Source organism: Nyctereutes procyonoides, unplaced genomic scaffold (genome assembly GCF_905146905.1).
Source record: "Nyctereutes procyonoides isolate TBG_1078 unplaced genomic scaffold, NYPRO_anot_genome, whole genome shotgun sequence".
NCBI classification, from domain to species: Eukaryota; Metazoa; Chordata; class Mammalia; order Carnivora; family Canidae; genus Nyctereutes; species Nyctereutes procyonoides.
Genome location: NW_026575146.1, coordinates 38418499 through 38444821, shown reverse-complemented (window position 1 = coordinate 38444821; position 26323 = coordinate 38418499). Strand labels below are relative to the sequence as shown.

Below are 26323 nucleotides of genomic sequence, written 5' to 3'. Positions count from 1 at the left end.
TTTTTTTTTTTAGAAAAAGAAAGAATATGTTTATTTCTCCCCCATCCACTCAAAATATGCCCTCAGTGGCATTACTGAGATAGCAAGACAGCACCAGACACTACACAGATATTTGATGGTTTTTTATTTCTGCTGTCTGGGAATGTGTGATGCACAGTCAGAAAGAGGTAGCACCCTATGAGATAAAAGGTCCAGATAAATGGTAATTCTTTTTGGTGCGGGCAAGGCCAGTTCCTCATTTGGCAGCATGCTTCTTATAGATGTCCAGGAACTCCGTCACATCTTCAGGCGACCCCAAGATCACTGGTGCCCTCTGGTGGATGTCAGTGGGAATGATGTCTAGGATGGCTTCCTTTCCAGTGGTAGCCAATCCTCCTGCCTTCTCCATGATGTAGGCCATTGGGTTACATTCATATAGGAGTCTCAACTGGAAAAAAAAGAGCCAAGAGCAGCTCACCCACACCAGAAAATATTACACAGAGAAGGGATGCGTTCTCTAGCAAACTAATACAGAGCTGGTGGGAGTTTCCAAGGTCACCGATGTTCCATTTTTCCTTCCGTGAGGTTGTAGTAGTCCTCACCCCCAAGGCTGCCTCTCAGACCTATTGGTTAATTTAACCATTTAACCATTTGGTTAAATTAAGCCATTCATCAAGCCAGAGCCAGCAATAGATTGCCTGATGCAAATGTGAGACAGACCACCTGGACTCAGGACTGAAATGATATTTTGGCAGAACTGATGGTCCCTTTCTCTTTATAGCACAGAAACTGGACCTAATGAGTGACTCTGTGTATTTTGGATGGAGCTTTGCCTATTCTAAAAGCATTAAACGTCCATAGTAGTGTCTGGCTGCAGACATCTGGAAAGCAGACTGGCTCCTCCAAACAGTATAATATTGTTTGCAACCCGTACACATTCCTTTTACAATTCTCTGAAGGCTTCAGGGTTGGGATTTAGTATGTTATACATCTTGGCATTTACTTTTAAATATTAACTTTTTTATTGTATGCATTTTCATGCAGTCTGCCTATCGAGCAGGCAGCTTGTTGCAGGTGTTTCCTGACTCTATTTCCATACAGGTATCATGGCCAGATTTGCAAAATTGGAGAAAAAAAAAAAGGAGGAACCTCAATATTCGCATTAAGAAACAATTTTTGGAGACATTAAAGAAAAGTGCTATAGAATAGGTGAATCACACAGGTTGGGATGCCAGAGGTAGCGATGACAAGAGTGGTGTTTTAAGCAAATAAGAATGTCTTCAGTGAACTGACACCAATGGCTGTAAACAGAAATCTGAACATATCTGGAACATACACATTTCTAACTATCTTAAGGAGATTATTCCTCCCATTCCTTCTCTCACATTTGAAAAAAAAAATTTTTTTAAGACAATCTGTCTATTGGGGAAAGTAAAGGGACAATATTTGGGAAGGAAACACACTGTCACCATGTAGAAGAAAGGTAGGCTGTCCCTTAGCCAGTGTAAGCAGCACAGCCCACCCCTACCCCATGGCTTCAGGGCAGTGCGGGCATTAGAGCAGTACAGTCGATGGTAATAGTTACCTGAAAGTTCTAGGTTTCCCCAGAGACTCTTTCCTTCTCTGGGAAGGTACCATTTTCCAAGCAGCCAACATCAGTTCATTAGTTATTTCTACGTTATGCCTTTTGAAAGCAATCAAAGGAAACCTCTATAGGATACATATTTGATTTTCTACCTTGGTAATGAAGCTGAACTGTTTCATTTCACATTATGAATGGCCTTCATTTTGCCCAGGCCAAACCAGACACCCACTGGAAGCACCCATCCTGACCATAACACTATTACTTATCTTTAGCAATGGGAGGGCTCTCAAGAAACCATTTTAAGCCGATATCACCTGGCTTTAAGTAGGACATCCTTCAATCTAGGAAAGAATATGCCATAGACATCCCCAGCCTCCTACCACAGAGTGTAGCAGCAATATAATTAATATGTTATATTAATTATATTATATAATATAAGGCTTCTATAATCTCTCTTTATTCCTAAATCAAATCCTTTGGGCTCCAAATGGAATCCACTGATTTTCAACTACTGTTCAGGAGATTCGTTTACCTTTCCCTTGGGGCTCTTCTTGTTCGCTGGATACAGGAAGATCCCTCCATAGACCAGGGTGCGGTGGACATCAGCCACCATGGAGCCCACGTACCTGGCCCCATAAGGGGCTGTGTTATCCTGCAAGGGAAAGACCAACAGTAATCAGGGTTGTCCTCTATACTCATCCAGTTCAACGATCATTTAATGAGCACCTACAAGGTGCGTGTTTGGGGATGTGGCTAGGAAACCTGATGAAAATCCTGTCTCCCAGGAGCAGAAAAGTCAGCCTCTTACACATCTTATAATAGGATCAAATGACCTGCAGAAGCCCCGAGGAGGGTGTGGTTGATTTTGGCTATGGGGCTGGGACAGGAATCACAGAATCATACCTTTTAGCAGGACCTTGCAGGCTGAGAAGGATTTTGCCAAGCCAAGGAGCTGGGCAAGGGAGATGGGGCTGGGGGGGTGGGGGGCAGTGTAGGGTGGGGACTGTCCAAGCAAAGCCCAGCATCCCAGAGAAGCAGATGCTGGTTCCCTGAGGCCCAGGGAGGAACCTGGTACACAGCATGTGTGCAGGGTTCAGGGGGTGGGAGGGGAATGTAGGGTAGGGTGGAAGGAGAGATAATAAAGCTGGAAAGAGACCTGGGGCCAGCTCTGTGACCCTGAATGCCATACTAACAATATCTGGGCTTCCTCCTTATAACACAACAGCTTTCAATGGCGTTGAGGTAAGAGATGACAATATTGGATATTCCTACATAGAACCATTTCTTCTTGTATTTGATGATTTGTAACCTCTTCAGAAGGACACTCTTAGCCTTGAGATGGCTGCCAGCAACCCAGCGGCTGCCCCGGGCAGGCACCCAGGTAAGAGGACCACGCTCTGTGCCCCTGACATCAGGGACCACAGAAGGGAAACGTTTTACTGCCCATGAACTCATTCATCTGGCTGACTTGATCATCCGGATTTTCTTCTGCCAAGAGACAGTAGCAGAGGTTGACACAGCCCTGGGACTTTGACATCCAAGCACAAGAGTCCCGGTCGCCAGTATAGATGGGACCTTCCGCATGGGGTCAGGGTTCTGTGGAATCCCAGCCCCTGCCACCCCCGCCGCCTGGAGCCTCCAGGGTGAGGCATGAACCAACATATGGGTGTGTCACCGGGGGGCCCTGGCCAGGCCCTCACTCACAGGGGGGAACTTCTTCCTCTGGATGTACTCGGTGACGGCGGGCTCGAACTCCCTGGCATAGCCCTCATTGAGGCTGTAGATGTTCCCTTTCTTCTTGATTTTCACATTCCTGTCCACCAAAATGAACTCTCCAATGGCCTGGGAGACAGGAAGGAGAGGGAGAGAGGTGAGCCGCATCCCCCAGGCCCGTATGAGGGCCCTGGGACACTGTGTCCCCCGCCTGCCCCTCCGGGACTGGTGAACGGGACCACGGGAGCACCGGAGAGTCAGCGGGTGGAAAGGAAACAGGAGAGAAGAGCTGCCGCCCCGGTTGTCAGGGGAGCCAGGCGAGGCGCTTGGCTTTCAAATGGTTTCAGCGAAACAAGGAGAAAACCATACAAAAGTAGCGAGGGCAGAAATGCACAAAACAGCAGCAAAACCTGATGGAGAATAAGAATTGTGAGTCCATGCATATGTGGAGTTTAAGAAACAAACACGCAAAGGAAAAAGAGAGACAGAGTGACCAAGGACCAGAGTCTCAGGTATAGAGGATGAGCTGCTGTTTGGGGGGGGGGGGGTGTGCAATGGGGATTAAAGAGCACACTTATCATGATGAAAAAGTAATACTAATAATAACACAAAATAACAAAAAATAAATAGCAGTGTCCCCAGGGGGTGGGGGAAGGGAAATGTGTGTTCAAAGCAATATACAACTTTGCCTCTCCAAGAAAATCTGTTGGTGCAGCCAGGAGGTAGGGTACAGGAGAGGTGGGCACCAAGTCCCAAGGCGTGCTCAGTGCGCTCTCAGCTTCCACTTCTGCCCTGGCGCTCCCTTTTTGTGCGCTGCCACAGAAAAGAAGAGAATCCTGAGTCCTGACTGACAGCATTTACGACATCAAGTGCCTTTGCTTGCTGATCTGGACAACATTTCTCAGAACTGCTGCCACTAAGTCCAGCAAGTCCCAGTGTTGAGTCGATGCCCTTAGGGCCAATGTGCTTTAGGGGAGACTGGAATCCGGAGAGGAAGCGTCACCTCACTCCTATTGCTGTGAACAGAGGATAGTTTGGGGGTCCTAGTGTCCTGAGAAGAGGGTGATTGAAGCTCTGCCCTTGCGGGGAGGGGGCTGCTCCCTGGAGGCAAGACAGAAGAAGAAAAGAGGCAGTACAGCCATCATCTACCCCCATCGCAGAGAGTGGTTCCTGCAGGTAGGGAGGGTGTTTGCCCTAGAAAGGAAAGAAGACAGGGAGGGATGGAAGGAGGACTAGGAGAGCAGGAAGGAGGATGCAGATGGGAAAGGAGAAAAAGACACTAGAATTAACCATGCTTATTGGAAGGTTTCATGTGAGTGGTTCTTCTCTTTATCTTTTATGGTTTTTTTTTTTTATTTCCAAAAATTTGGACCACAATTCTGTAGAAACATCCTTTAAAAATCAGAAAACTAACTAACTAAATAAATATTTTTACAAACGAGGTCTTGAAAACCAAGCCACCACACAATGGGTGCTGCAGAGCTCACAAAGCCACGACGCCCTGCCCTGGTACCTGGCCAGAACATCCCAGACATGAAGGAGGAGTCTCCTCCAAGTACAGACAAGAAACTGAAAGCCTTCTGAAAGGTAAAGCCAGCTGGAGATGCACATAGAGCTGTCTCAGTCTTTTTAGCAGAAATCATCAGGCAAAATGAAAAGAAAGCGCTGAGGGGGTCCAAGGTTCAGCCCGCAGGCAGGGGTGAGCTGTAGGTTAATGAGATGGTGTCCCCAGCAGGAGAGTATCACAGCAGGCCTGCACTGTTCTTCTGAACACTGGTGGGCCATTAGCTCAGGGAGGTGAAAGCCTATCAAATACACAGAAACTAACTCCTGGGGACATGGGTCTAAGACCTGGAAACAAGAAGAGATTTTATTTTTCTACACGTCCACCAACTCAAAGGTAACAGAGAAGTCACTGGAAGACTGTCTGGGGAAGCAGTAAATCTCTGGCAGAGCAGTACATTTGCAAACCTCAGTGGTTCCAGCTTAGTTTGCACACTAAGCTCAGGGCAAACTTTGCTCTGGTTCTGCCACTATTTTCCCCTTAGGTCGCCTCATTGGGAGGCTGCATCTAGTGCCGTTTCTTCTGCCCTTGTTTATTTATTAAGCACCAGTTCCTCCAAGGAGGCAAAGTCCAATAGTGCAAGAGTGCAGAGGGCCAAGGCAGCCTACCTTCTCGTTTATATGAACTGCCACGCACACAAAGCCCAGGACCTCACCAGGAGCCACCTGTCTCCCAGCAGATTCCAGCCAGCTCTTTTTTTTTTTTTTTTACCCTGGGTTTGGTGCATCAACAAAAAGCACCAAATAAATAAAGTTTCATTACTGGCATAGGAGGACATGTCTAAAACTAGAAGGTATTTATAAACCCAATTCTTTTCCCTTTGGGGCACTGGGTCAAATGCCTGACGCATGTGCCCACCTACTGAATTCTATATTCTACTGTAGGTTGGGCCAAATAGTGAAAGAGATTTCTTTCCCCGGTTCATCTGCTCTATTGAAACTGTCATCTAACTGAATAAGTAACTCCAATTAATGGACATGGGGAAGAAATTATCCACAAATTCAAGCTGTTAATGAATATATTTCACAGCATCTTGGGCTCCTATCCACTAAGTAGCTTTTCCTTATAACAGAGAATGAGGACTTATCCACATTTCATTCTTTATTTTCTTTTCCTTGAGTTTATCAAGGCCTTATCAAAACTGCATGTGTACGGAGCATCACCTGCACATACATCAAATGGATCTGGTAGCTATGTCTGAAGAAACAATACAATCCACAGCATCAGTTGGGACAGCTGTTCACGTCTGCAAAACAAGCTTGTCATGGATGTAGTGGGTGGCGAAGAGACCATCTACAGGGCCCCATCTGGTCCATCAATGTGTTTTAGTTGGCTAGCACCTATGTTTTACAAATCTAGAAATACTGCATTTTTTTTTAATCCAGTGTTTCTTGAGACATTAGAAGCTTTAGCAAAACTGGGCCCCTATTCCCAAATAGTAACAACTGCTAGACCTCTCCGACTTACCCCCATCCCACCATTACCCCTGGCTTTCTTTCCCCAGCACACCTCCCTCATTTATTTGGCCCACCTAAACTCAGTGGGCATGTGAGTCAGTTGAATAATGTCTGTTCTAAAGAATTAATCTTGGGACAAAGACTCCCTTTTATGGTCCAGACACATATTATTTTTCACCTCAGTAATCTTCTCATGACATACACATGGTTCTTCCATCTTCCTCACACCCTTGCCCATCCCATCATCTCTGGCCCTCTGTGGGCCTCATTTCCCACCTCTGCATACCTCTTCTCGCACAAACAACAGACCCCTGCAAACAGTCACCAGCCAAGCACCTAACCTCCCACAAGGTCTCTCACCGGGTCCAGCATGAAGCAGTTGACGCCATTCACCATAGCCAGGACCAACATGGTGGCACTGCCATACAGGGCATAGCCAGCAGCTACCAGGTTCCTGCCTGGCTGCAAAGCATCCTTCTCAGAAGGCTCATCAGTTGAATTCTGGGACAAAGAAAGAAAACAAAACAACATGCTTTTGTTTGGGTTTCTTTGGGGTTTCTTTTTTTCCAGTTCAGTCATCAGCAAGATGCATTATCAAGGTGCTCTCCTAATACAACAGGGCATCTTCCCAGAGGGGCCTTCCTCCACACATCAGTAATACCCTGATTACATTACCATGAAGCCTTCCCTTCATACTGCAGATTTCCTGCATCTGGATCCTTCTTTCCAATCAGGGCCCTCCTCCAATTTTACTAATTTGATATTCCCTCATTTCTCCATTATCACTTTCAAAAAAGAGTGTGCCTTCTTGCCAGCTCCCACTAATTTAATCTTATTACAGGCATCAATGTCTTCCACCTGCCCTACTCCATCCTTATTCAGACATATTAAGACTGGGCTGCAGGACTGCTAGTCTGGTGAGGAAATCAATTTTATGAGTTCTTGCCAGTTGAGGCACCCGCCTCAGTGGTCACTCAGGCATCCAAGCAATTCTCAGAAATGAAACTTCGAATATCTCTCCAGAGTCAATACAGGGTGGGGCAGTTGCTTTCCACTTTTTTTGACCACACCCAGAGTAAAAAAAAATATATTTACACCACACACCAGTACCCACACACATGCACATGCACACATAACTACACAAATTCAACAAAGTAATACTTAACACTTAGAATATAATATGCACTCTAATCTTTCCTATTTTGTTTCATTCAAAACATGGCCCAGTAGGTCCTCTGACCATAGTTTGATATTAAGGAAGGGGATGCCTTAAGGAGATGGCTTCTAATCAATGGTTGATAACTGATAAGAAGATGATGATCTTCTTTATTAACACTTGATTGGCTTATTTGGTCCTCAAAATAACCTCAAATCTTTCAGCTAGAATAGTCTCTACTTGAATTTAAACAGAAATGAAAATGGGCAATTTCTGCCAATTTAATTTATTCCTTCCCCAACCAGAGATTCCAATAGCTAAAAATAAGTATGGGCATCTGTATCACAATGCTGGAGATGGAGGCCATCCCAGCAAAAACATTCCTGGTAATTTTTCCCTGTAACTTTTGAAAGTGTGGTCCAAAGTGATGATGATTCTGCATCAGAATCACCTGGGATGCTTATTATAAAAGCATATTCTGGGGCTGCAGCCTAGGCTTACTAAGCCAGACTTTCTAAGGGGAGGGTGTTCCTGAGAATCTGCATTTTATTATGCACCACATGTGACTCTTGCACCAAAGTTTATGTAAAAGGAAGAATCATAAAGGCATTTCTCCCCTTCTCCCCCTCATCCCCATGCCTTGTGTTTAATAAATGGTTTTCACATAGGTGGTTGGTTGGTTGGTTGGTTGGGTTAGGTCAAGTTATTTGATTTAGTCTGGTTTGTGTTCATAGAATAGTGCATTGCATCTAAACACAGAATAAACATACTATCAAAAATTTGAGTTGTTTTCCCAAATTCCAAATTTTGCCAATACCCAACCTTAAAAAAAGAACCAACTTCCTTCAAAGCCAGTGAGGTTTCCAACTATCCTCTATCATAACTACTTAACCCTGCCAGTGCAACGAGAAATCAGATCAGCTGTATAAAGACAGATGAGTTAACTGGGAGCCAATAAAAGATTAGAATAATAACTTCTCCACTAAGAAAAATCCCTCAGAGATCTACCTCACAAAGAATCATTCATGCCTGCCTGTGCCAAAGGTGCAAGAGTAAATGGCCTTTCCCAAAATGTTGTCACCTAATAATTGTATTCTCTGACTTCCATAGAATAAGAAATGGGAACATTGTCTATGACCCACACATTCAAAGAGAAAATAATGCTGTGGAATCGTGGACTAGGAGGAATTCTTTCCTAGCCTGATCTTTCCAATGCATGAATTCCTTCCTTCAAACCCCAGCAGGAAAGGCCTTTGCTCAAGGGGATCCGTTACATTCTCATGCAGGTGTTCATGTACTGACCAATGCACATAAAGCCCTTGGCAAAACCAGAAAGCCCCTAGACCCTGCCTGTCTCTACCTATTCCAGGCCACAACCTGCTGTAGGTATTGGTTTGCTCTATTCCCTACCACCTCATAAGGGGTATAGAGGAAGACACCATGGATTCTGGAGACTTGCAGTGGTAGACGAGAAAATCAGACAGACGTGGGAACAAGCTGTCCCCACCAGATGGTCTGCTTGGAAGGGCTCATAGAGCATTCAGAGAGTCCCCCATAACTCAGCCAGTATCATTCACTTACTGTCACACTAGGCAACTAGCCTACAAAAAAATATGTAAGACAAGGTCCCTGCCCTCAAGGAGTTTATAATCGGCAGTGAACATGGGTTGATTTTGCCTGGCCAGCATCCACCACCCTTCCGCTGATAACTGCACATTAATCTCCTGTAGATACTGCCCACAGCTCTGGGGTGGGCAGGTGACCCCAGCCTGGCCAACCAAATCATTGCAGCCTCAGGCCATAGTGTTGGTGTGGGATGGCCCCGTGACGTAAGCCAAGCCAATCAGGCTCAGTGAGAAGACATTCTCCTTAGAATTGTTGGAAGAGAGGCTTGCATCTTCTGCTGGACTTACTGAGAGGGCTGGGTGTGAAACCAGACATGCTGGGCACTGTTCTCCCACCAGAGAGGAGGAACGTAGTAGAGATAGACAGGAAGTGTCTCCTGCTGCATGGTCTGAGTCCCTGAATGCAGCAGCACCTAAAACAAATCTATCCATTGGGCTTTCTAGTTAGGAAAACCAATAATTTTCTTCTCCCTTCCTTCCCTCCCTCCATTTATTCATGCCTTTCTTAAGTTAGTTTGACTTCTGATACTGTCCATTGAATATTAATACACAAAACACGTAACATGGATAGCTAACATTTATCAAGCACTTCTTATGTGCCAGGTGCTATTTTCAGGGCATTAGTCCTAATTTTCAGTACCTCCCCTTTACAGATAAGGAAACAAGAAGCACAGAGAGTTACCTTGCCCGAGGTCCCATAGAATTGAAACTCTCAGTGTCAAGAAGCTACATTCCATATGGTTATTGATTAATAAGTCTCCCTGGACTCAGTTAAAGGACTTAAATTGGATTCTGAAACTGCTAGAGCACTTTTGAAACTCTGTGTTTACATGTGGGGACTGGATATTTTTAAAGGACGTTGCAAGTTAGAATACGTCCAGTACAGGGTGATCACACTAGAGAGAGGTCTAAAATCAACTCATATAAAACATGTTTAATTTAAAAATATATATATATTTATATATATATTTATTTTTTAAAGAAAGGAGGGCAGGGCAGGGAAGCCATTTCCAAACACATAACATATACACACACACACACAAAAAAAAAAAAAAAAAAAAAAAAAAACTTATTTTCTGATGCTCTTAAAGGCCAAATGAGCAATAGGGAGACATGTTGATTCAATATGTGGAAAAACATTCTAACCATGATGGTCAGTCAACACCTCAAGGGAATTCTCCCCCGTGTCTCCACGGCAGGAACTATCTGGGACACTGGACCATGTACCCTTTGAGATACCTTTGGAACCTGTTCCCAGGCATCACGCAGGCAAGGCCTGATCCCTGCTGCCAGGTTCCAGTCACTAATGCTGTGCCCCAAGGAGATGGCCTCTAGCCCAGAACCATCCCTGCAGAAAGCAGGAAATGTGCTTCATTTGAAGTATCAGTCACATCAAAGTTTATGCCCCATAAGCCTTCAAATGGTTCCAAACAATAAATAAGATGTTTAAAAACTGAGGACACCTGGTGGCTCAATGGTTGAGTGTCTGCCTTTGGCTCAGGGTGTGATCCCAGGGTCCTGGGACCGATTTCTGCATCGGGGTCCCCGCAGGGAGCCTGCTTCTCCCTCTCCCTATGTCTCTGCCTCTCTCTGTGTCTCTCATGAATAAATAAATAAAATCTTTATAAAAAAAACAAACTGAAATGACATAAAGGTAGGTGTCACACTCACTTTTTTTAGTCTTTAAAGAGAGCCACTTCAGGTTTCTTAAGAAAAGCATGGAGACTCATTGTTGAGCTGTAGCATTCATAACTAAAGCTCCTGTTGCAAGCTGGGTTGATTTTTTAAGCTGATAGCTTGTTTTCTGGCTCTCAGTTTTCTAGGGATTTTTCTTTCCTTAAAAGAGTCTGCATTGAGGGAGCTGAGATGGAGACGGGCCAGCAACCATCAGCTGCAGTTTTGGTTAAGTCATTACCCAGGAGTCTTCCCTCATAGAAGGAATTTTGCTAGGAACCTCTCTTCCACTACTGGAGATCTGACACTCTATAGGTAACATTCCTCCCTCCACATAACAGGAATGGTATGTTTCATGGTTTGACCTGGAAAATAGCTGAGTCGCTGCCTTTGCCTTTTTGTTATGAGCCTTAGAACCTTCTATCACTCAAACTGATTTAGATGTGGATCTGCCTCTCAGCCAAGACCAAAAAAAGCAAAATCCAATCCAGTGATGAAACCACCCCGTGGTGGTCTATGTGTTCAGAATGAGATTCCATGCAGTACTAGACAACAAGTCACTGTGAGAAATAAGGTACGAATTGTGGTCTCGCTTCTCAAGCTGTGGCCTTTGTATCCTGGCCCAAGAGCACTGGGAGGACGCTCAGAGACCCACCAAACTAAGCTGCCTCATTCCCAGAGATGAAGAAAATGGGATCAGGTTCAACCACGTCTGTGAGGTTTCAATTCTAAAACACATAAGGAGCACTGAAGCCAAGGTGACATATTTTACATTTCATATTAGTTTACGATGGGCCCATTGACATTCAGTTTTTCACTTGTCTGTGTAGTTGAGTTGTTCCAACACACGTACACACACACACACGGGCATGTGTGCAGGCTCTCACACACACACACGTGGACATGCACAAGCACACACATGCACAAAGATAAAGTAGGAAAGAGGCTCACACAGGTGAAAGACCCCGGGCAGGAGTCCAGGTGCCCACACTACACCGTGCGCAGCAAACTCTCCACAAAGGGACAGAGAGTAAACATTCTAGGCTTTACCATCACCATCTCAATCACAACTACTTTCCCTTGCCAGAGCAGCTCAAAATCAGCAAAGGGCAATATGTAAACAAATGAGTTGACCATGCGCCATTAAAACTTTATTTATGGATAAAAATTAAATTTTACATAAATGTCACAGGTCATAAAATAGTAGTCTTTAGATTTTTTTTTCAGCTATTGAAAAATGAAAAAGGGGTATTTTCTGCTCACAGGCCATACAAATCAGACAAGGAACTAGATTTGGCCCCAGGGAGTCATGGTTTACAGACTGCTGATTCAAAGGATTTAAAGGACAATTTTGACATAAATAATCTCTTATTAGAATCATAATTCTCAGTTGCCATAGTATGATCACTCTAACTGATCTATACTGTCTCTTACTTTTACTCTCCTTTTCCATAGAAAAAGCAAGATACAGTTAAAAAAGTGAAATATCTTTCTCTTCCCACCCATGTTTTACTATATTTTCTTTTAAACTACTTTAACAGATCATGAGCAAGCAGTTAATGCTGGAAAAGTCAGAACCTGAGACATAAACCTATCTCAAGCCCCAGAGAGTTTCATGATGTACATTTTGGCCACTCCATGAATAAGTGAAATAGTACTGGAAGCTCAACCTTAACTTTTTATCTTAAACCAGGCCTTAGTACATGACATTTTACCTTTTTGTAGATGCCAAAAATTGTTCCAATGGATGCAAGGCAGTCAATATTGGAAGATCCATCAAGGGGATCAAAACAGACGACATATTTACCCTGAGCAAAGAAAAAGGAAATTCAACTTTACTTTTAAGATTATGACAAAACAAAGAGTATACTAAGAGGGTAAAACAAGGGAATCTAGTTCAAGAAATGTTAGCCTTACTTATACTCTGTCATGGAAGGTATGGGGTGGCATGCAGAATGAAAACAACAACAAAATATCTATCCCAAAGGATCATTAGGCAAACAAGACACAACTTAGAATAGCAGATCTAGAAGATGATGAAATACAGAAAAATAAGTCATAATTTCCTACACTGTTGATATAGATGAATCATAAGTTTGGTTTGAGTTTCCTGGCAGCCAAAGGGGAAAAAAGGAACAAGCCTAGTCACTAATTTCTCTTTATTCACAAGGGAAAGAAAAAAAAAACATAATAATCCCATAGCTGAAGCAAAGATAACATTAAGATCTGTTAAAAACAAATTCAAAAACACCTTCTCATGCAGGTCTTAGAGATGACAGGAGATTGCAATGCACAGAGTTCCCAACAACAGTCCTACCATGATTCCCAAAGGGTATAACTCTCTGGCATAGTGGGACTATCAGAATTTCATTCTTTGAACTGGATTTTCCATGGTGTGCTGGAGCTGGTTGCTATAGGTACCTAAGAGCAAATTGTGCACATCCCTTCTCAACCTCTGCTTTCAGTGATGTCGTGTTGGTAGCTTGAAATAAATTATGGGGCATATTCACCCAGTTGAAATTGGCATGTGCTACAAATCAGAGATTTTCCTTTTTTTTTTTTTTTTTTTTTTTAGAGAGAGTGCTTATGGCGGGGGTGGGGGGCAGTCAGGAAGAGGGGCAAAGGGAGAGGGAGAGAATCTTAAGCAGGCTCCATGCTCAGCACAGAGCCCAATGCAGGGCATGATCTCACAACCCTGAGATTGTGACCTGAGCTGAAATCAGGAGTTGGACACTTAACTGACTGAGCACCCCCAGGTGCCTCAGAGATTTTTTTTTTTTAAGAGAGTTTACCAGTATACCACTGGGGATTTTCCATCTCAGATTAGCCTCTTTAAGATGTGGTTTTTAAATGTTCTGCATCAAATTAAGAGGTTTCTCTGATTCCCTGACCTCTTGCTCTTAACAAATCACCCTGGTCCATGCAGGAAACTGTCATGTGGAAAACAGAAACATGCCTATTTTCAAGGCACATTATAGTCAGGGAAATTAGGAGTAGCAGATAGAGGATATTCAGCACAAAATTCAATCCACATGCCTAAAACTGCCAACTATCTTGAGAAGCCTAGCAGAGAAAAACATGAACTTTGAATCTGACATAAAGTGGTATTTTAGGAATGATGTAAAACAAGTTAATCAGATATGGCTCCCCACCACTCCTATAAAGGTCAAAAATTGGACATCAGGCAACCTCTTTAAATTCATCTTCCAATTACTCTTTTCTAATGCTACTCTTTCCTGTCTCCATCGCAAATGGGGAAAGATCGTAAGCCCATATATGTGCACATCACATCTCAAATGTTTTTGTTTTTTTTTTTAAATCCTATGATTGTTGTTGTTCCTCAAAAGCTGGCTATATCCTTTCATTCATTTTTTTCGACAACTTACTGTGGAGTACCTACAAGCTGCCAGGTACTGTGCTAGATATTGGGATACAGAAAAGAATATAATCCACCTCTGCCCTCAAGAAGCAATCAAATTAATGGGATCCCAATGTGTTAAAATGTATAAATCAGGGGTGTGCCTGGGTGGCTCAGTAGGTTAAGCCTCTGCCTTAGGCTCAGGTTGTGATCCCAGGGTCCTGGGATCAAGCCCCCTCCTTCAGGCTCCCTGCTTCTCCCTCTCTCGCTCCCCCTGCTCTCTCTCTCTTTCTCTCTCTCTGTCCAATAAATATATAAAATCACATTTAAAAATTTTAGAAATCAGTGATAGGAATTGAAGACAGTTTAGATTGACAGGAAAGGTGACTGTGAATGAAGCTTGGCTATTTGGTGGGTGGAGATGAAGCAAAAGAGAAGCTAGACTTTGAAGGACCTTAAACATGACAACAAAAATTTAGGGATGAGGATGAGTATGAGTACATGTGTGTCTCTCCAATATACTAGTACATGGGTGGGGGCAGGTGATGATAGCATGAACTATGGTGGTAGTGTGGACATTGGAGGATAGGCTTGATGTTTGGTAGTTAGAATCTGGGAAATGATAACTGATAGTTTAGGAAGGATGTAGGATGTTTCCTAGGATTCTAGTTTGGCTGAACAAGTGGAGTCATTTCTAAAGCTAGGAAGGTGGTTACATTGAACCCCTCCACAGTAGAAATGCAGACCCACCCTTTTCTCGGGCTCTACTATGATTGCGTGCTTATCTTCTTCTGACACAAGAACACAGGTGGCAAAGGATGACTTTAACACGTTAACAACCAGGTCATTGGAGAGGACATCCAGCTTCTTCACTTGATCACCGGTCACATTGGTAGAGCCAGCAATCCCATAGCTAGAGGGAACAAAAGCCGCAAGAATATAAGCCATGACCACCAGAATATGCCAAAGCACCTGTAAACCCGCGGAAAGCTGGTATTTAGTAGGATTTAGAAGACAGGAGAAAAGACACATGGTTTGGGAGAGACAAAACAAGAAGAAGGGTTCCCAGCACACCTTTGTGTTAAATCCATGTTTCTCAACCTTTTTATCACGGCCCCTAAGAAGACATTTTAGCTTCTTCTCCCTAATCACAATGCTCCATGAAATTGTAATTTTAATACCAGAGTTTTTAAACACTTTAATAAGTGTAATAGCTGGATTGATTTTTTTCCAGCTCCCACCAAAACCCATCTTTACTCCCCAAATGCGCGGGTCAGCAGGTGTGGATCAGCTGAGAGGTGCAGGGAGCAAGGACGGTTTCTGCAGCCCAGTTTGATAGAACAGAAAGGCGGTGTCCCGGCCGGGCTGCAGCAGAAACACTGAATGGGGAGGAACGTTTTTAGAGAAAGGAAGCTCAGGCCAAGGAGACACTGGGTGTGGAAGGGAGCGTCAGATGGGGGAGACCCCCTCAACAGCTGACCGTGGCGGCCGCGAAGGGTGCAGGGTGCAGCCTTGGCCGAGCTTCCCGGAGCACAACCGGTGGTCCCGGCGACACCTGCCTCGACTCCCGCACATGCATTTTCTCTAGACAGAACTTGCGTGTCTCTGGCTCAACGAAACTGAGCCCACACCAGGGACTGTCCCAACCCGAACGCCTGGTCGGGCCTGATTGGCTCCAGAAGGTAACCCTGCAGGCGTGGCCGGGGCACAGTCCTCTGCTTAGAGCCAGCATTCCGTCCCTGCCCCCTGCGCCCCTCTCCAGCACAGCTCCTCCCGGTTCATGAGCCAGAGACCAAGGATCCGCCACACTTGCAGCTGCAGCCCGTGCATCTGGGCTCTTGTCCGCTTTCCACATAATCTTTCTCACCTCAGTCATGAGGTCAATGCTGGTGGAGAAAAAATGTAGCCAAATTCTGGGTGGAACAAGAGGGGCTGAGCAGAGCCACCAACCCAAATACATCTCCCTCGCTGGCCCCACCAGCCCTAAGTGTCGCCCCTCCTTAGCCTGAGATGTCCTCACCTAAAGTCACTACTAATTCAGGCAGACAACAACAGGCTGATGCAAAGGAACCAGAGCTTTCTGGCAGGGACTTGGCTCAGGCCTCACCTCTGCAAGTCACATGTCCCCTCTGGGTCTCCTTGGGTGCTCATGCCCACTGAGGCAGTGAAACTTTGTGGGGTGCTGGGGGGTTCCATGAGGTGAGAAAAAAATGTGAATTACCCTGTTTGCTCTCTCAAGGGAGCCCTCATTAGGGATCTGCACCTGCTATGGGAGGGGAGGAGGGTCTCAGAGACCCCCTCCCCTGCCCAGCTTCGTCCCCCCCTTATGTTAGCATGGTTGATGTATCCTTCACTCCCATGGGGAGGAGGACAAGGGGTGTGTTTACCTCCACTGTGTCCTGCTCCCAGCACATAGTAGGCCCTCAATAAATACTTACTGCATGAGCGAATGGCATTCATGAAGGAGAGCAGAAACCCAGGCCTGAAGGAATGAGTAGAGGAGCAACTGACTTTCAACGTCACTTCACACATGGGGGTGGGGGGCCCACTAGCACAGTCTCCACAGGGGCAGGTCCATGGAGACAGTTCCGCAGAGGCCTGGGAGGCTGGGGCCAAGGGACCAGGCAGCAGACACAGGCATGGGAAAGGCCTATTTCACACTTTGGCCCACACCATGTATCTGCTCGGGTGTCTCGTTTGGCAAGACGGGCAAGGAGGGGTTAGGCCATGGCCCCTTTTCCTCAAAGGCTTCCTAGAGCCCTGTGTGAGTGCCCCTCCACTCCCCAACATCTATCATGCCCCCAGAACTGTTCCTAGGGCTGGGGTCACAGTGCGGAGCAAGACAGGTGACATCCTTGCCCTCACAGAGCTTAGATTCTGGTGAGTGAGACAAACAAGAAACAAGTAAGTGCTTTTGAATGATCAAGACCACCACCAGGTTCCTCATTGCTGCTCTGGGGTTCTAAGCTCCTGCTCTGGGTTGCTGAGGGTGGCACACCACCTGTCTGTTATGATAGTCCAGTGCACCACAGAACACTGCAGATGAACACTCTGGGCATACTCCCTACACCTGGCGCTGCAAGAGCTGTCTTCCCTGCCAAACTCACAGATAGCTGGCCACCTCTCTGTGTCCAGGTCCCTGCAGGGCTGGGTGGTCACCTTCACTTCCTCCTCCTGACCCCACTGAAGGTCCCCCTCTGTTTTAACCAGAAGGACCCTTTTCCAACTATCCTCCAGTTGCCCATGAAGCATAAAAAAAATACATATAGAGATAGAATATTCTGGGTCCCACAAGTTCAAAATTCGGATACTTTTGAACTATCCTAGCACATCTTGTGGGTGACCCCCAGTGGTAAGAAAGTCTTAAAGACATAGGGAAAAGATCCTAAGATAGAATCAGGGTTCAGGAGAATCAGCTCCCAGACTGCCATGTCCATAGTAATTACAACCACAATCACATCACATCATTGAGTATTCCTTGCGTTTTGTCTTAGCACACAAAGCTTGATGTGACTCGTGTTTGTCACGCTGCCCTGCCTTATTCCACTCAGGGGTGGGCCAGGCTGGGCAAACGCTCAGTCAGGCTTCTCCAACCCGCCGCAGGAGGTGCCTCCAAGGGGCTGCAAGGTGTCCCCGAGGAAACACATTTCCACAGCTCAATGAAAAGCTGAAAGCAGGCAAGGCTCCTGGCAACTCCGACAGAGGAGAAATAGCCTCCAGGAACTAATTAGCTGAAGAACGCATGGAGCTTATTTTCTCCACAAGTTTTCAGAAACCCCCTCGAAACTAGAAATTTCTGCATTCTGATCAGTCACTGTTACTCAAAAGCCCCAAAAGAGAGATAACAAAGAGCCTTCACCGTGGATTCCAATGGCCACGAGGAGACAGCAGTGACACCTGCCTACAGAATGAACAGCAGATATGGCGTTGGCGTCCAGGGAGGTGGCCTGTGCCTTTGCCTACCTGGAATCTTGCATTAGGGCTTGCAAAGCAAATCAACTGTGTTCCCTAAACTGGAATTCTAGGCAGATTCCAGGATTGGCCAGCAGAGGCCAGAAGCCTGGCCTGGTTTAGAAGCCACTTTTGTGCCAGCTGCTGTGCACAGAAGGGCATGGCACCATCCACCCTTTCACACATCACTGGGCTCTTCCTTAGATCGGTTCCCAATTTGTTGTTCCCTAGGGCCAGAATCAGGCAGAAACTGAGGCTGCAGGGATGTAGGGAAACCATCACACAACTCTGTCAAAAAAGCCTTCCAGGGGCATCTGTGTGACTCAGTAGGTTGAGCGTCTGCTTTTGGCTCGGGTCATGATCTCAAGGTCCTGGGATTGAGCCCCACATTGGGTTCCTGCTCAGTGGGGAATCTGCTTCTGCCTCTCCCTCTGTTCCCCCCACCCTGCTCATTCTCTCTCTTTCTCAGTTAAAGAAAATATTAAATAAATTTAAAAAAATTTTTAAAGCCTTCCAGAGGCCAACTATGCCTTACAATCGGTGGAGAGAAACAAACCAAAGGGTGAAGAAAATGGGTTGACCCAAGCACATTGTAAACCTCTAAGTTAAGCTCCCTCCTCCACCCACCCGGAGGACTCAGTAGCAGTTGGGCACTGATTATGCAGGGAGAGAGACCAATGTGTTGACTGAGCTGGTGACTTGCTCTGCCAAGAAAGCTTTTTCCTCTTAAATTTAAGTTATTACAGAGGGAAAGGGAACATCATGGGCGTTACTCCATTGGCTGGGACTCTAGCTCACTAGAGTTCAAATCCAAGCAAGCCCAGGAAAGCCACTTAGCATCTCTGACTTTGGTTCATCTGTAAAAAATGGGAATTAAGTATATCTACTTCCTAGTATATGGGGGAGGTAGGGGCAAATGAACTGACCTATAGGCTTAGCACAGAGCCTGGCATACATAGGCAGGTGAGCAAGAAGTGTCATCATTCCATTTCCATCCCAAATTTTCTCTGGCAATAATATAAGCATGTCAAGAAGTGAGATGGGTCCTGGCAAGAACACTGCACCAGAAACACCTGGTTCCAAAGTCTGCCTTTCCCTCTTACTGATTATATACAAAAGTGTCTCAACTCCTTGATGGATTATTTCTACTTCCAGATTTTGTAAGGATAAGGTTTAATCAACTGACACACCTGCCTCCCAGGAGTCAAACGTAGCCATGTTGTTCTCAATGGAGCCCCATGGCATCCACTAAGTAAACTTTGGTTGAAGAAGGCAGAGGAGGAAACCACAACCTCTAGACCAGTTTGGCAGGCAACTTCTGGAAGCCACCCAGTGCAGAACTGTGTTACAGGTAACTGGCACCAAAAGAAAGTGCTCAAAGTTTGCATTTGACTAGAGTCTTACTAGGGATAGTATTTCATTTGAAATGCCTGTGACTTTTCACTTCATTTTTATTCAAATTAGTTGGCCAGGTAGTCCTAGCAGTTCATGGGTGGGAAGCACCTTGTGAGGGTTTGAGCCTTTTTGATGGTTCCTTTTTAAAGCCCTAGAGACACAAGAGTTCTCTTTCTGGAGGCTGGGAGGAAAAATCAGTTTGAAAAGCTATTACCTACAATATCTCTTCTTTCCCTTGTACCATAAACCTCATCAAAATTCTGAAAAAGCTATGTCCCTTTAATTCTTATAATAGGGAGCTCCTTAAAAGGATAGGTTAAATTTAGCCCTGTATTTTAAAATCCTTAGAAATTTGGATTAAATATTAGCATTGCATTTCAAATTTGCACATGATTTCTAGAATGGATGAGCCATAAAATTTGTGATTTATGATGATCAGGGGAAAGCTGCCTTTAGCAACATTTCTGAGCACAGCCCCAAACACTAGGGTTGGAGGCTTGACTACACTCAGCCTTCCCTTAGCATTTCCTCCCAGAGTCAATAGGACAGTGTGAAGCAGGCAGCACAACATGCAAAACAACCAAGTGAACGAGCTCCTTTTCAGAACACCCAACTGAAGAGAAAGGAGGCAGATTACTATTTAATTCTTATCACCAGAGTCGAAGGTAACATGACCTGTTATTGATTGATTCTGAGGTAAATGGCCAACTGTTCACCCAGACAGAAATATCCAAGGGTCAGAGCAGAAATTCCTTGAAGAAGAGATGCCAGCCAGAGCAGCTTTCAAAGGGCACAAACCTCAACCTTCACTTGTGTTCATGCCAGCCAACGGTGGGCAAACAGGAGGCCTGGTGGCTGGCTGTGCTTCTGGTACAGAAAGGAAATTACAATTCACTCTTTGGTAATATGGAGAAGATAATGCAAGAAAAATAGAGTAAATCTGATAAAGTTCCAAAGGCTTAATGTCATAAATTCTGCACATTTGAAAATAAACACATAAACTGATCTGTAATTTCAACATTAAAACTAAAGTGATCTATTATTTTCTCCTGTCAAACAACTAAGAGAACCCCATATATCAAAGCAACTTTTCTGGACACCATGTCAACTGCATAGGAGATTTCCTGTAATCAACCTGATGGTGCAACATTGCTTTAATATATCATGTTCTAGGGATGCCTGGGAGGCTCAGTGGTTGAGCGTCTGCCTTCGGCTCAGGTCGCAACCCGGGGGTCCTGGGATGGAGTCCTGCACTGGGCTCCCCGCAGGGAGCCTGCTTCTCCCTCTGCCTGTGTCTCTGCCTCTCTCTGTGTGTCTCTCATGAATAAATACATAAAATCTTGAAAAAATATATATATATAATTTCTATCCTGGAATACATGCCTGCGGAAGTACAGGGATGTACGGGGCAGCTACTAAGGATTAAAAAGCAAAAGACAAAGATATATCAGTTTACAGAAATATATATAATAATCTTCAGCTTAGGAAGATAATGATAATATTGGCATCTGTTTAATAAACTTATCAGTTCATCCTCACACAACTCTCTGAGATTGAAAAAAAGTGATATCCATCTTACACGTGGGGAATATGAGGCTCAGAGCTATTACATCAATTGCCAAAATCAGCACAGGTGAGTGGCAGAGCCAGGACTCTGAGCCCAGCTCCACTGCTCCCCAAACTGTGCTCTGAAGGCCTGCGTGTTCCTGTTCTACTAAATCCAGTCCTGATTTTTTTCTCCTCTTCCTCTCTGCCTCAGGGCAAAGGTACTAAAATCCAGTGGCCAAGTCTTTGAGGCTAAGCTTCAGGCCCTAATTCCACAAGGCCCAAGCAGCTGCAGGCTGGACAACACCTCCAACTGGATAGCGCTCCAATACCTCAAGTTCAGCATTTCCAAAATGTCGAGATCATCTTGACATCCATCCCCAGCCTCTAAAACCAGCTTCTGCTTTGGAATTCTACTTTTTAAAGGGGTAGCCCTGCTCTCAATTGCAAGAACTTGCTCTTTGAGAACCTTCGCTGCCTTTCTCGCTCAGCCTACACTCAAGACTTCCTTTAGGCTCTCTCTTTCCCCCAAGCTCTCCCTTCCAATGCTCTAGCTCCAGTTTGTTCTTTCCTCACCTCCACCCTCAGTGGGTTCTCCCCATGTTTCAACTGTCTTCCGGCTCTGTGCTTCCAGCCATATCCTCCCTAGATTAGTTCCTAATCATACCACTAACCTACTCAAAAACGTGTATTCTCTCCACTTTGCATACCAGCCCCCACCCCCCGAAATATAAAGTATTCACCTCTGCCATTGGATGCTTCCCAATGCACTCACAATTTCACATCCACAAACACCCCACCACATGTACTCCGTGCTTTAATCAAACCAAATGAGCACATTTTCCAGAAATATTTTCCCACCCCTTACTTTTCCTTGCACAACTGCCCAGCTTAATATGTTCTCCAGCCATCAGGCCTTAGGACATTGCCCATTGCCAATGCTCATCTCGATGCCCCACAATTCTTTGCATCCACAAACATATTTTTGGAACTTCTGTGAAAGCACCTTTCAGGATCTCTATTGTGTTTTTTTTTTAAGTTTTTTTTAAGATTTATTTAGTTATTTATTCATGAGAGAGAGAGAGAGAGAGAGAGAGAGAGAGAGAGAGGCAGAGACACAGGAGGAGAGAGAAGCAGGCTCCATGCCAGGAGCCCAATGCGGAACTCAATCCCGGGACTCCAGGATCACGCCCTGGGCCAAAGGCAGGCACTAAACCGCTGAGCCACCCAGGGATCCCCTCAATTGTGTTTTATAACTAATTCCACATTTGTCTAACAGCATAAGCTCTGTGTTGTTCTCATCTCCCAATCTGTTCTAGAATTTTGTACATTGTGGGTATTCAGTACATTTTGTTGAATTAAATAGAACCAGTGAATTCTTCAAGCAGTGATTTGGAAGCATGTACAAAGGCAAGTCAATTCTACATGCCTAAAGCAAAAGCCTAAGCCACTGGAGATCCACTTATGGTCTGCTGACTCTTCTCCTGGAAGAACAAAATGCTAGTTGCCCCTTGTATGGATTAGCATCCCTTCTCTCTGGGGAATGAGTAGGGGGGAGCCAGAGCACAGAAATAAGGCTTCAGGAACAAGTTTTCTAGAAGGCAATGGCTTCTTGAGGTACAATTCTTAATTTGCATCAAAAATAAATAGGTGAGGGATGCCTGGGTGGCTCAGTAATTGAGCACCTCCCTTCGGCCCAGGGCATGATCCTGGAGTCCTGGGATCCAGTCCCACATCCTCAGGCATGTCGGGCTCCCTGCATGGAGGCTGCTTCTCCCTCTGCCTGTGTCTCTGCCTCTCTCTTTCTGTGTCTCTCATGAATAAATAAATAAAATCTTAAAAAAATAATAAAATAAATAGGTGAGATTTAGAGTTGGTTGAGCTTTAACTGGCTTGAAAAATAAAATCAGAGACACATGGCATAAAGAGTCCCAGCCCTCTCCCCTGTCCTCAGGGCCCTCAGCTGTACAAAGAAGGGTTGGACAAAGTTCTACCATTCTATAAATGTCTTATTAACCACAATGAAACTGGCTACAAGAGCAACTGTTGGTCAACAGAGAGAGAGAGAGAAAGAGAGAGAGAGAGAGGATACTCCAGGTTCAACTCTTAAACTCCTGATGTGTCCCTGATGAAACACCATGTCTGAGCTCCATAAACTCGGACCTGTGAGGTTCTTGCAAATCTCTCATCATCTTGTTCCTCTGGGTACGTGCCCTTCTAGGGCAAGCCTTCAGCTGAAAAAGTTATTTGCAGGCACACTGGCCTTTTTATCCAAGATATCAAGCAAATAATCAGTGTGATTTGGAGGCCTGGCTTGAGATCCTGTCTTATTGCTGCCTGCCCGACTGACTATATGTCATAATGACATAGCCAAATTCTTATTTTCCCATACGAGTACAGGAGTGTCCAGATTCCTGGCCATGCCCTGTCAACCAGGCACCAACCCCTGTTCCATAGGTATGACACTATTTGAAACAAAGACCTGTGAAATGGCCAAACCTAGAGAAAGAGTTAAATTGCTCCTGGAACACTACACAACATTTACAAAGAAAGAGGTGGATTTATACGTACTGACAGTGAAGGATATTCATTCTATATTGTTGAATGATGATGCCATTTGTTTGCTATTTACCTATGGGCCTATGTAAATATATATCCATGTATAAATTTATGAGTATAAAGGAGGAGCTGGGAAAATGACCAGTAAATTATTAATAGCTAGTACCTGAGGGAATGGATATGAGGTGGGTTTCATGTTTTCCTTTGTGTTCTTATGAGTGGTTTGAATTTTTGCCAAGGAGTGCAGCTTTTTAGGTAGCTTATAGTAATAACAGCAATATTTTTTAAACCTGGTATTTATAACTATCTAGTCTAAAATATACACATATTTTTATTTAGCAAAAATTAGCACCCTTTGTCTAGGTCCTTCCAAGTAAGATCCCAATATCTGAGGTTACTTTAAAGATTGGAAAGATACACTTCAGGGCAGATTTTGTGTTTCTGAGTCTTTCTGGAGTGGTGAAAGGTATTGACACATTTTTTAGGTAATATAAGAAATGCCGAGCACTCCTTTTAACAAAGCTCCCTGGTCCTCAAAGGCAAGGAAGGTGATAAGAATAGCTATACTCGTTGTAAGTTAAATTTTAACTAAGATTTTAACTAAGTATGTTTCCCAAGGCAAAGGCTCCTTAGAAATGTATCATTAAGAGGGGCTCTAGATGAAATAGTAATGGAGCCACCACCTTCCTAATATACTTGTCCCAATCTCAGCAAGGCCTGTCTGCTTGACATCTGAAAATAGATGTCATCAACACTCCTTTGTTAAGAGTTAGCTCAACCAACCCACCCTGTGGGGCCAAAGCCAAACAGTTTGCCAGAAAAGGAATCCAGGTGGGGGGGGGGGGGGGAGTTATACTTTTTAGATCAGCTATGAGCATCGTGCACATTTTTATAGTGTTCCTAAGTGCAGGGAATGTTAGGAAGCTGTGTGGGCAGTCTGAAAACCCAGAGACACTTGAGCTAAAGGGAGGACCAATCTAAATATAAAATACAGGGCAGCCCAGGTGGCTCAGGGATTTAGCACTGCCTTCAGTCCAGGACATGATCCTAGAGACCCAGGATCAAGTCCCACATTGGGCTCCCTGCATGGAGACTGCCTATCCCTCTGCCTGTATCTCTGCCTCTCTCTCTCTCTCTGTCTCTCATGAATAAATAAATAAAATCTTAAAAAAAAATGTGCACACCAGAATAAACCAAAGGGTATTTGTGTTACTTACAAAAGGCCTCATAAGAAGGTGCCCAACAAATCCCCAAGTCCCATGATTTCTTTGCTACACACAATGTGATCTGCAGACTCTCAGCATCTGCACCACCTGCCACAGAACTTCTTCGAAATGCAGAATCTGAATCTCAGTCCTGGCCCCAGACCTCCTACAGCCCTTTGCATACAAGCACTGCTGCTCCTGAGAGGTCTGGGCATGTATGCTTCCTCCCAGCCTGCCTTGGGCTTCCTTCACTCCTAATGTGACTTATTGAGGGTCAAGGAGACACCAAATTAGGCAGCCCAGGTGGCTCAGAGGTTTAGCACCACCTTCAGCACAGGGCGTGATCCTGGAGACCCAGGATAGCGTCCCACGTCAGACTCCCTGCATGGAGCCTGCTTCTCCCTCTGCCTGTGTCTCTGCCTCTCTCTCTGTGTGTCTCTCATTAATAAATAAATAAAATCTTAAAAAAAAAAAAGGAGATACCAAATTAAAAACCTGACTTGGGTCCCCAATTCCAAAGGGAGGGAAGAAGATCAAAGGAGAGAAAGGGAAAGGAAGCACCGTGCAGGCACTTTCCTGTATGAAGCTGGGTTGGGTATGGTGGGCTGGGCAGGTGCTCAGCCTGGCCAGCCAGTTTCACCAGGAGGAGCCTGAGAGCGGGTGCACAGGCAGACTGCTCAGTCCAGGGGAGACTGCCGCAGGATAGAGGCAGGCGTGAACTGTGAGCCAGGTCCCGCCGCAAGGGAGGGGTAACCAGGGCTTGGTTGCAGTCCAACAAGCTTTGCAAGAGGGGCTGCCCGAGAAAGAGAAAGAGAGCGAGAGAGACGGAGTCCCACCTGCCAGACATGCAGGCAGGCTGACAGCAGGAGGCCCCGGGCACCACACATGGGACTGCCAAGCAGACCCCCAACAGGACAGACAGACAGGGCGCGGCCCGATAGCCGGGAGGCCCGACTCACAGGTGCGCAATGCCCGCCTTGCGCACGGCCGTGGAAATGGCTTTGACGGCGGTGCAGAGCGAGTTGAGCAGCTGGGTCATCTCTCCGGTGCCGCGGGCCTTCCTGCCCTCCTCCATGACGAAGCGGGTCAGGGTGACGATATCCGTGTCGAAGGCCGCCTGGTCGGTCATGCTGAGGCCGGCCTGAGGCGCGCTGGGCGGCAGGTGAGCGCGGCAGGTGCGGGCGGCAGGTGCGCGCGGCGGGACGCGGCGGAGGACGCAGCGACGGCTCGGCCCGGAGTGTCCGCACGGTCCGGAGCCTAACCCGGCCGGGCCAGGATCCCGCGGTCGGGGCCGGCGGAGCCTATAGGCGCGGGTCGCCGCCCCCGCCCCCGGAAACCCCCGCCCCCGGGCCTCCTCCCCCTCCGAGCGCGGCTCCGCCCACGCCGACCCCGCGGTGACACGCCGATGCCCCGGTGTGGTCCTCGGGCCGCCGCGCCCCACAGGGGCCTGTCCTCCGCCGTCCCCCCCCCACCCCGGCCTCCGGCCTTGCGGAGTGCAACCCGGGGCCACCTGCAGGACCTCCTTCAGTCCCCACCCCAGCCGGCGCGGAGGGGCAG

General features: G+C 45.8%; 1 protein-coding gene across 2 annotated transcripts; it reads right to left on the bottom strand.

Moving 5' to 3' along the window:
- Positions 1-107: 107 nt before the first annotated feature.
- Positions 108-26050, bottom strand: FBP1 (fructose-bisphosphatase 1). 2 transcript variants are annotated; one of them, XM_055311252.1, is made up of 7 exons: positions 25726-26050; positions 14862-15024; positions 12469-12561; positions 6659-6799; positions 3269-3406; positions 2097-2216; positions 108-427 (listed from the first exon to the last, which is right to left on the bottom strand). In XM_055311252.1, the coding sequence occupies exons 1-7, from the start codon at positions 25893-25895 to the stop codon at positions 236-238; spliced, it is 1017 nt and encodes a 338-aa protein (XP_055167227.1). In that variant the 5' UTR covers positions 25896-26050; the 3' UTR covers positions 108-235. The 2 variants fall into 2 exon arrangements, with proteins under 2 accessions (XP_055167227.1, XP_055167228.1); XM_055311253.1 differs by lacking the exon at positions 25726-26050 and adding an exon at positions 25603-25628.
- Positions 26051-26323: the final 273 nt, after the last annotated feature.

Bases quoted from the DNA above. Each gene is read 5' to 3' on its own strand.
- FBP1 (XM_055311252.1), bottom strand. From the start codon at position 25,895: ATGACCGACCAGGCGGCCTTCGACACGGATATCGTCACCCTGACCCGC. The intron at 12,562-14,861 runs GTGGGTCTGCAT...TTCTTTGCTCAG, and splicing joins TAGTAGAGCCCGAGAAAAGG to GGTAAATATGTCGTCTGTTT. The intron at 428-2,096 runs GTAAACGAATCT...TTTTTTTTCCAG, and splicing joins AGAAGAGCCCCAAGGGAAAG to TTGAGACTCCTATATGAATG.